This window comes from Rhea americana, unplaced genomic scaffold (genome assembly GCF_003343005.1).
Source record: "Rhea americana isolate MKP2758 unplaced genomic scaffold, rheAme1 scaffold_69, whole genome shotgun sequence".
Taxonomy (NCBI): domain Eukaryota; kingdom Metazoa; phylum Chordata; class Aves; order Rheiformes; family Rheidae; genus Rhea; species Rhea americana.
The window spans coordinates 2796690-2807735 of record NW_028186856.1 but is presented as its reverse complement, the minus strand read 5'-3'; the positions used below and the strand labels follow the sequence as shown (position 1 = coordinate 2807735).

At 35.2% G+C, this 11046-nt stretch overlaps 1 protein-coding gene across 2 annotated transcripts in view; it reads right to left on the bottom strand.

Moving 5' to 3' along the window:
- Positions 1-2418: 2418 nt before the first annotated feature.
- Positions 2419-11046, bottom strand: part of APAF1 (apoptotic peptidase activating factor 1) — a 38453-nt gene continuing 29825 nt past the window's right edge. For both annotated transcript variants that reach the window (XM_085321270.1, XM_085321271.1), the window contains 5 exons: positions 9340-9459; positions 8869-8994; positions 7919-8044; positions 6968-7114; positions 2419-3955 (listed from right to left, as the gene is read on the bottom strand). In XM_085321270.1, coding sequence (XP_085177396.1) covers positions 3812-3955; positions 6968-7114; positions 7919-8044; positions 8869-8994; positions 9340-9459 — 663 coding nt within the window. In that variant the 3' untranslated portion in view covers positions 2419-3811. The remainder of the gene's footprint in view (positions 3956-6967; positions 7115-7918; positions 8045-8868; positions 8995-9339; positions 9460-11046) is intronic.

The following is an 11046-nucleotide window of genomic DNA, read 5'->3' as shown; positions in this document are numbered from 1 at the left end:
CTGTTCTTAGCTTTAAAGAGCAAAGTGAAAYTGGGTATAGAAATTACACTGAAAGTGCTCCGAGTAACTCGTTCTCAAAACAGCCAGGTTCATTTGATTTCCATCTTCTTATCACAATGGGRATAAAGGGTCTAAGTCCTCAGAGCTCTTAAATACCATCATTATCCAGCAACCCTGGTAAGCTTGTGTCTCCACAGTAGATAGCAGGAAGAGAGAGAAAAAYGCAAACAAGGGCGAATGAGTGCTATCAGAGTGAAATGCTAGAAACTATTTCTTGCTGCTAAACAGTGCAAAAAGTCAACCCTTTGGCTGTCATTTGTGCTGCATCTGTGCTTACCATGAAAGGGCAGCTGAACAATTCAGTAAGGGGCTCACGCTCTGCAAACAACTGGAAGAACAGAGCTGAACTCTCTGTAATCTTATGTTCCGGATTCCTCCTCCTCTTGAAGATGGGGCAGAGTGGCCTTGCTGCAAGCCGTGCTCTCCCATGAGGACAGAAGAAACCCTCCAGGCCAGACTGCTTTCGCAGCCTGACTTTCCCTCAAGACTGACAGGGACGAGGGGACACTGCCGTAGCTAGAGACAGTCTTGGGATCTGGACYACATACAGAGACCTTTCTAATTAAAAATTGGAAAAAAAAACTATTTAATTGTTTTTAAATTAAAATTACCACAGCATCCCGTAACAGGGAATTTAACTGATTCTTTTTCCAGGGGTGAAGCAGAGTAATTTGGGGGAGGAAGAAGTTTCTGTACTGAACTTTGGCAACAAGTTASCAGTTCTCTGCCCACAGACTGTAGCACTACAAGAGATCTATAACCCTTAGCGTGAAAAACACTCAGGCAACAAATGCACAACTGTATTTCAAATGACTGCAATGGTGGATAACAAAGGGAGGAAGGGAACATCATAGTTAAAGGAATGATAAAATTCAAGGCAACATAACGCATCCTCTTAAACAACTGTACTGTGGGGGTACAATTCCCTATTAATAAAGGAAATAAAGAGAAAAAAAAGACTTGTAAAGGAGCTCTAGGCATAATGRCCAAAATAAAGAGACTCAAAACTGCTACTGGAGCTGATAGGCATCATTAATAGGAAGTGACCTAAAAACTACGTATACAAAATTGTATGTAATTTCAGCTACAAACTAGATAAAACTGGCCAATGCTCATTAGTTAAATTTGGATGTAGAGTGATTCTATTTGATCTGGCATTACAAGAGATAATGGAAGTACTAACAGGCGATCTACATAAAATTTGCTTCAGGTCAAACTTTCTTTTGTATCTTTTAGAATACATCTAAGCATCAAAGAAAATAGCCAAAGCTGCTGACAAAACAGGATATTTTTGGTGTGTGTGTGTGTGTGTGTGTGTGTTTTAAATTGCCTTAACCTTCTTAGAGGTTTTAAATTAAAGAAGTTGCCATCTTGGTTGTCCCCTGTTTTAAAGGTTTTTCATTTTGATTTGTTCCTCCTCCTCCTGCAATTTATTTCTACTCTTAAGCTCTTCAGGACTATTTCATCATTATTTCTCTTCTTTCACCTCAGTTATAACTAAATTAGCAATCAGTTCCACACATTTGCACATGAATGCAACTCTAACCTCCTATAGAGCATAGCTATACTATCTCCCATAGAGTACAGCTTCCTCAACWCCAGCAGCATGTAAAATGCTGCTGTGTTGTCACTCTTGCAGAATAGTAATTATACCCTTAATTTCTTCAAGCTTCTGTGCTATTTCCTACTCACTTCAAGACTGAAATCTTTTATACACTCCACTCTAAAAGTTCACCTTCTTCACTAAACCACAACCAGGTTTTCCTATCATCATAGTCTCAAAAGCATTTTCAGACAAGACAACTTTCTGCTCTGATTCTTTATGTGAGGGTTTTATTCTCTTTTTGTCCATTTGATCCTCTAAATTCTGATCAACATTGTCCTGTGCAAATAGGACAGTAGAGACTATGCAGTGAAGGGACATGATGGCTGAGAAGACCTTCTTGTTCCTTCAATCTCCAGCTATTCAGGGTAGGGATGAGGGCTGTAGAAGCTAGACAGCAGAAACAACTTTATTCTGAACACTACAGGAGATGCCCCAAGATTTCACTTTTCCTTTGCAGCTTGCCAAGAGCTCCAAWGAGCTTGAGTGTCTCATTAAGGGAGGAAAACAGAATTTGTCTTGCTGTTTTCCCTCCATCTTAATACTATTGCTTACCTGTCAAAGTATTTCTGATGTACATTGAAAAGTAGCATTGCATTTAGAATGGCAGGACACAGACCATCTTTTACTCTTCCCTGCACATAACTTAAGGCAAAAAAAGAGTTGGCATTTCCCCTTCCTCCCACCTTGATAAAAAACAAGACAATAAAAAAACCCACAAACATGCAAGAGACTCATTCATAACTTAGGCCAACATTGCCCAGATTATCTTTATTGAATGCTGTACATCCACACACTTAGAATACAAAACGTTTCAAGYTTTTTTCTATTAAATTTCTTCTCTATGTCCGCCAGCAGTACTTTAATTATACTGACTTGTATTCAATAGTACCTTAAAAACAGTGGAATCCGAAGTTTAAAAAAGGGAAGAAACTGTTGATTGTCAAMAAACAGGAGAACATTAAGAATATTAAATCTTATGAAATTCACACATGAAAATAATCATTAAAAGTGAGAATTTTACTTTTCATTATCAACTGATAGACACTTGGTAATATACTTCTAACAAGCATGTATTTAGACAGTGTTCTACTRCAAAATATGAAAATCATGATATTAATGCTTGTGTAGTTACTCACAGTAGTTTAGAGGCAATTAACTAAAACCAGGCTTACTAGATGCCTAAAAAAATTGTTACCTAATTATTCACAAAAGATATGTTAATTAGTAGAAAATGTCAAAAGATTCTACATTATTTAATCTATTTATAGATTCAGTATAATAATAATAAAAAAATCACGTATCAGGCAAGAGATCTCTCTGCAGAGAATCCCATGTAAACAAAGCCAAACAAAATAAAGTAACTCGGTAAATAAACTGAATGCTAATCTTGAAAGAAAAACACCTAAAAATTCACACCTTTCTATATTTTTCAACAYAAACCTTTCAAAACATTTTCTATTTCAGTTTACTGGGTTACCTTTATCAGCTCTCTGACTGGAAAAGTGGCACAAACTCCCCCACTTCAATTCCAATACCCTTTCAGGTCTGTCTTAAGAAAATGAAACTGAAAAGGTTCCTCTTAGCAAGCACCGCTCATATGTGTTATAATGCACTTTATCTCCACAAGCATGATAGAGAACAGCTACTTGATTTCTAGTTTTGAACTTCAAGTACCAAGATAGCCTGAGTTCCATTTTTCAAATGAAAGATGTCCTTGATTCCTTCCATTCTGCATTAAATGAAAAGCCTTGCATCATAGTTTAAAAAAAAAAAGTTGTTCACAGCTATAGAACATTTAGTCATCAGCCTTAGCATAAAATATCTTTATACTCCTATTATTTCTCCATTGCTGTTTACTAACTTCACCTAACTTGAATAAATCTTAATATAATTTCCTTACAATGTTGGAAGCAACATACTTAAGATGCAAATCAAGACAAATATTGATAATAATGCTTATCAAAAACAAGATTAAATGCAAATTCATTTGAGAAAACATACATAAATATMCATGAAAACATCATGAATACAATATTGAAATATAATTCACAGCTTAATGACTGCCAGAAAAATAATCAGTAGAATTTTGTTTCCAGCTCAAAAATTGAGCAAGCTACATGATCTCTGCAATGTTCAGCACAATAATCACATTTTTTGTAATACATAAAGAATACCAAGATTATCAACAGTCACATAAACGTTGAAATTAGGGGACACATGTATTGACTTGAGGTTCGTTCCATTTGTGTAGAAGGTTTGTAAGGATTCTCCAGTAGTTACATTCCACCACTATAAAATATAATACACTTTCAGTTAGTTAACAAAAGGTTAGAATAAATTACACAAACAGACCTAGCATGGTAAGCTCAGTTGACTGCTTTCCCCAAAGAAATAGGAGAAAAATAGAAGCAATATTAAATAGAAAAGGTTTAGAAAAGGAATTACTACACGTACAAGACTTTCAGATGAAAAGAAAATTGAACATCTACAATCTTTTTGAAGTTAAAGTAAACATAAAAAATATTAAATACAGCAGTAAGATTAAATTCAGGCACTGTTCTATATGCCTGTCAGAAAATACGACCAAGTGAATTGTAACACAGGTAAAATTTAGAAGACAATGTATTTTTATATAACCCAACGAACGCATGTCACTGCCAGACAATCTAATTGAAACTAAAAGATTAGCTGAATTCACAAAAGGATTAATCATTTTCACAGATGAAACCATTTACAGTTATGTTAACAGTATAGACTTTTTAAAAATAAGTTTATAAATTTTTTTAAAAGACTATAGCACAATCACTAGTAACAACTACATAGGAAAACCTTCTACCATCAGTTTATTCCRTATCTGTATACTTATTTCACTTTTCTTACATTACTCTCACAAAAACTATGGACCACAGGAACTAAATGTAATTGAACACAAAGCTTGTTGTGGTCAATATTCCCAGAAGTCCACCACCTACTTTTGCAACAGTTGACTACTGTAGCAAGGTATTGAAATAGAAKAAATTTAGTTTAGATCATCTATAAAAGTAAATGATACATTACTACTTTTAAGTTTGCTTATCTCATGACATATGTAACGTAACAGTTGTGTGTATAATGTCATCTTGTAACTAGAACATTCTAATTAAAAACACTTTTTCCAAAGTGCCTGTTATTCAATGCAGACCCAGAAAATGAGCATCTTAATCAGCTCTTGAACTGCTGCTGACAGGAAACATGATCAGGTGCTGAGCCAGTGGGTACCACTCACACAGCAAGCTCAACAGTACACAGCATAATCCACTTCATCTATGAATAAGATRATTCATTTGTTTAAAGATATCTTCCACGTAACACTAAAATCCAACTCAGACCAATTTTCAGAGAACCAGACTTCAGTAGCCTTTTAGGCTTTCACTAACTGGTGTTTCCCCTACAAAAAAAAGGAGGGGGGCAGCACATCATATATTTCCACATGTAGGTCTAGAATGAAAGACTATGGTGATTGAATGAGATCCTAGTGACTAGAAAAAGGCAAACGTCTCACCCATTTTCCAAAAAGGCAAAGAARATGATGCTGAGGATTACAAACCAGTCACTTTCATACCCAGTTCCTAGGAATATTATGGAGCAAGTCTTCTGGAAGCCATTGAGTCACGTGAAGGATAAGAACAACCAGTTCTTAGAAGGATCRTGAACAACCAGTTCAGATTTACTAAAGGCAAATCATGCTGAACAAGCTGACTGCCCTTTTGTGACAAGAATGGTGGCTCTGTAGATGAGAGGAGAGCTGTGAATGTGATTTACCATAACTTTAGCCAGGCCTTCAACTTGGTCTCCCATAGCATGCCTGTAGCAAAACTGGAGCGATTGAGACTGCAGTGATTAAATACAAAAAGGACCACCAGATTCAAAAAATAGTAGTCAGCAGTTCAACCATTGTGTTCAGTTTTGAGTTCTCTCCAGGACCCAAAAGGACACAAACTGGAGCAGGTCCAGCACAGAGCCACCAAGATGGTGAGGGGCCTGGAATATGTTGTAGATGAGTTTGTTCAGCCTCAAGTAGAAAAGGTTAGGGAGGATTTAACTGCTGCCTTCAACTACTGGAAAAAGAGGGTTAGAGATGAGAGTCAGGCTCTTCTCTCAGAGCCCAGAGATGCTCTGGCTGGAGATACTTAAAACTTGACTGGGGAAGGCCCTGAGCAACCTGATCTAACACTAGCCCTGCTTTGAGCAAGGACATAGATTTACTGAGTCCCAGAGGTTCATAACAACCTAAAGAGTTTTATTACTCGCTGAAGCATCATATCATTCTTTGTAACCGCAAGGCAAAACTGGAAGGAAGTTGGAAACAAGAAGCATGTTGTGTTCTTTAATATGAAATGAATGCAAAAAAATGATGCATTTCCAACGCTAAATTAGAAAATTCAAATCTCCTGTTAAACAATTACTGACTTGAAAGAATTAATCTGGTAGCATGTTCAAGAGTCCAACCATTGACCAGCAATCAACCRGTCTCCATTAGTTTGCACAACTGTTTCCACAACTGTCGATTCCACTCCCCAAAATTTCGACTAAAGGGTATTAGATATTGCATGAGGAAAATAATAATCATATTTAAATTTATGAGACATTTACAGTTATGGGGAACTAACTCACAGACTGAAAGAAAGTCCACCCTTTTGCCTTCCCAAAAGCATATGCCCGGGAGATAGCTGAACCAATGAAAGACTGATGAAAAAGACCAATTTTTCTCAGTTTTAACATGCCTTCTTCCAAAGAATATTTATAAAATGACCCTTAAGGCAGAATATTCCCAATTGCAGTTCCTTCCAAATTTCTACTTAAGAAAAAAATTAAAAACTCAGTACCTTTAAAGAAAAGCTGCCAAATAGAGCATTTTCCTGCTCATTATAAAGAACATGGCTGCTGCTGAAATTGAGTGGATTTTAAGGTAGACAAAAAATGACTGGATCTTTAAAATGAAAGATGTTAATGAAAGATTTCCCTAATAAAAATCTGAAGCACACAACTGCATCTTGAGCTTTGTGAGCAACCGAACACACAGAATTCAAAAGCAAACTCCATCCTAGGAATCTGCAGGCTTCTTAAAATACATTTTCAGGGGYTTTCATATTTAAGAAAAAAGTGAAATTTGCAAGAGAGTTGGAAAGATGGAGGAGTGCTATGCTAAGCAGAACACTTCACATTTGTTTCCTTGAAGTGGTTTACATTTCCCTTTAAAATTATCCAAGTATTTTCTTTWAATTTTGTACATTACAACATTTTGTTATTTTTAAGGTTTACCTTCAGATAGCCTCCAGATGACACAAGCACTTTACTATCAGGAGAAAACGAGACGTCTGTTACCCAACCACAATGTGTTGGTTCCCCTTCATCCACAGTAAGTGGGGAGCAGAAGTGAAGTAATTCACCTGTTAAGGCATCCCAAATCTAAGAGAGAAAAGGTTTTGTACATAAGTAAAGTTAATGCAAAGAAAAAGCTCCAGTGAGGAAAGCCAAAAAATGCTTTTCCATATTAAAGAAAAAAACCTTTGTAAATAAGCATTCTACTTGAAGTGACAAAATAAGTCAGATACTCTGCTCTTAAAACTGTATCATCTACAGAGGATTTAATCACACCTGATTCATTGGAGATTTATCAGTGAATCACAGTTCCTCAAAATTCATGGAACAAACTCATTAATAAGATTATAAACTACTACTGCCCTGTATTCACGTGGCAAAGTATCAGGGGAGAAAACACATAGATTAGTGGGGACTTACACTACCTTTCATTTCCTTTTCTTTACATTCATTACATAAGACTTTTCTCCCCAAAAAATAGATTTAAAGCATTTAAAGAAACTATAGTTTCTTAACAGATAATCCAAAATCCCCCCCACACACAAAAAAAAACAGGGAAAAATGAGTTCAAAAGTCCATCTTTATCCAAGTTTATGTCTTCATGTATTTATTTTCAATAGTTCTTTTAGATGTTTGAAGTACTTCTATTCCAGCCATACCATCATACTGGTTTTTTTAAAGTAACTCTTGCTTTACTACCTTTTCCAAATATTCTTCACATCTGTGGTAAGTCTACTTCCTAGACACAGCTACTTCATATTAATTCCTTCCCAATGATATTCACTACACTGCTAATGAATACACATATAGAACACAAATTATTAGAACTCCTCAGCTTGTGAACTGATTATCAAATGAATTATGAAGTAAAGTGTAAGGTTAAAGTAGTACCCTTATTTCTCCTTTGTCATCTCCAGTTGCTAATAWTTTGCTATTAGAAGAGAAAGCACAGCATCGAACACAGGCTTCGTGACCATTGAGCTCATGAAGAGCAGATGAGCTCTCAAAACTCCATATCTAAATGGGAAACATTACAAAAGAGTGAAAAAGATAACTGACACTTCAGAACAATTAAGTTTTCAGCCATTCTTTCTAGGAAGGCATTTGTATTCAAATGTATAACACAGTGTGTACATATATACACACACACAAAAATCTGYGTGTGACTATATGCATACATATGTGTTTTACTGTAGTATATATGTTTTTTTTCCTTTTATTATCTGAATCACACAACGCATTTGATACAAATTACTAAAACAAGTGCAAATATATTTTGAAGGGAAAAAATGTTTAATGCAATTTTGATGTCATGTGATGTAACTGATTCAGTTAAAAGAAAGTTCATGAAATTGTTCACAGAAAGAGGATTCATCAATTAATTCATAGGTATTTTTAAAAACACTAATAAGACACCCCCAGAGTATTAAACAGTTCACTACATTCATTCTGTTTCTGAACAGGAAAAAATATCAGAAACTAGGAACAAGACTTTCACTGAAATTTTCAGAAAGTTTTTTAACTTAGGTTTCCAAATAGAAACACTAGGCTATTAACAAAATCGATACAAAGAACACAAGAAAATGTTCTGTATAGACTACTTTCACATTAAACATGCATTTCATTTGTACAGAAGTCGCAAGGACAGCCTTTGAGGTATATACAAAATCAATTCCGACCATCTCTAACAGCACTAGAAACATGTTCACAAATATAGGAAATCTAATATTAGAAATATGTCAGGATAGTTTAGGTGATCACTGGTTACTTTATGACAAAAAGATATAGCTCAAATTTCAGGACAAAGCATCATGTTTATCGTTGTACACAAGGTAACCAACCTTTGCAGTTTTGTCAGCAGAAGCAGATGAAAACTTACTACCATCAGGTGAAACAGCGCAAGAGAGAACAGTATCACCATGGCAAGCAAAATCTTTTTCTGCTTTTCCAGTTATGATATTCCACACCTAAAAAAAAAAAAAAAAAAGAAAAAAAAAGGTATGGAAAAAAACAGGTTACTTTTGTAACTGTAGAAAGGTTAAACAGCTGCATCTTACATATATGAGATAAAGCTCATCTACAAAGTCCAAATACAATATATATTTTGATATAGCTATTGACATAGCTGAAATACAAGAATTTGAAACTTGAAAGCAATRCAAAATGCAAATTTGAGTTTTAAAAGTTTCTGCACTTTAAGGATCAATTCAACCAAATGTTTGTCAACATAACATGTAGGACCATAAAATGGTAAAAAAGAAAGATTGATTAAAATATATTTGTGATTTGTTAATACAAAGCCTTTTATTTACCTTAACTGTTCCATCAAATGACCAAGAAAGAAGCTTTGAATCTTCCAGAAGTCTAAAATCCTTGACTGCTTCTTTGTGCCCTCTTAGAAACACACAATCATTCAACTGCCAACTCCAAACCTATTTAAAAAAATGGAATACTTAAAAAANTGTATGAAGGATATAACTTAAGAAGAAGTAATTAATTGACTGATTTTAACCCACAGGAATGATATAAAAATTCCTAAGTAGGTTGCAGCTCATTAAATATTACAGTACATTCAATATAGTACTTTTTAATAGCCAACCTACAGAAGAGTTCATTTTAATTCACTAATCATTGCAAAGTGTGAAAAGTAGAACTCTTTCCCTCTAACAGGCATAGAATCTGATTTCTAAAAGTGAATTAAAGGTTTAAATCTCATTGGTAATTTCAAAGAGGAAAAAACAGATGTTTGCTAGGCACCTCAAATGTTCTGGGCTCAACACCTTCGATTATTACAACAAACACCCTTATGTCTTCTAGTAGATTTCATACTTTTTATACTTAGTTCAGCTTTCTTGTGTATTTTAAAAACATATTTTTAATAAAATGTCATTTTGATTTGTGTTCTTATAATTTCAGTTCAGCTGTTCACTAAAAATTCAAACATCTTTGTATTTACAGAAGCTATTAGACTTTAAGAAGAGAGATGATTTAATAGGTTTCCAAAAATGTTTTCTGCCTCAAAGAATAAACGCTAGCTATAGGTGTCCCSGAGAAAATCCTCAAGGCTTAACTGAGGCACTATCCACTAGGGGGGGCCGAGGACCCAGAGAAAAGCTACCCAGGTATCTAGACCCAAAGGAAGGATCCAAAAGCCAATGAACTGGTGGGCTCTAATTATACTACCTAACTGACCACAGTGAAAGCACTCAAACTAGCCTCAAATCTACAAGTTCAATGTAAAGGCACAACAAAATACTAATAGCAGAACTAGCTGCAGTGTAGGTTATGTGTACATTAGCAAGTAGGTAGAACAATTAAACAGGTTCAGTGAGCAAAACAGTGCTGAAGAACACCATCCACCTTTTGGAGGTTTTCCTTCAAACTAGCTCACGTAATCTTGTCTTTAKGCCTACGACTGCTCTGCAGTGCAGGCTAAGGCACAGTAAGCATAAAAAACATTCTCTTCAAAAGTACATTCTTGATYTGAGATAAAATGCTAATATAGACACACCCGAATGCTTTTCTAGAGCCAATCAACTCCAGTGAGGGGCAGAACTTATCAAAATGATACTACATTAGTGAAACCATTCTCTTTCTAGATAGTATCTATATTCAATAGTATACTGTATTAGATGGACAAACCAACCTGTTCAGAGGCTTCTTTAAAAAAAAAAAAAAAACAAACAAAAAAACCCACCTCATTGCTTTCAGCAGTATAAACTAGCCCAAGGACATCCTGAATCAGATCCCAAATCTCTCTCTTACAATATCAGAAGAACTGCTGAGCTATCTCGTTTGAACATTGATGTTTCTTTTCACCCACCTCAAAAAGCTGGTGGTTTTCTATTATCCACAGCATTAAAAATAGAAATTGTACAACATTCATTRTTACCTAAGTACAAATAGAGGCTACAGATTCTATAGTTTCTTGCTCCCATCTAGCACTGCTTCTTGTTTTTGCCCATCCAGAGAAGAAGCACTGTTACTTTTCTCCCTTCACCCTATTTAAAAAATGTAAG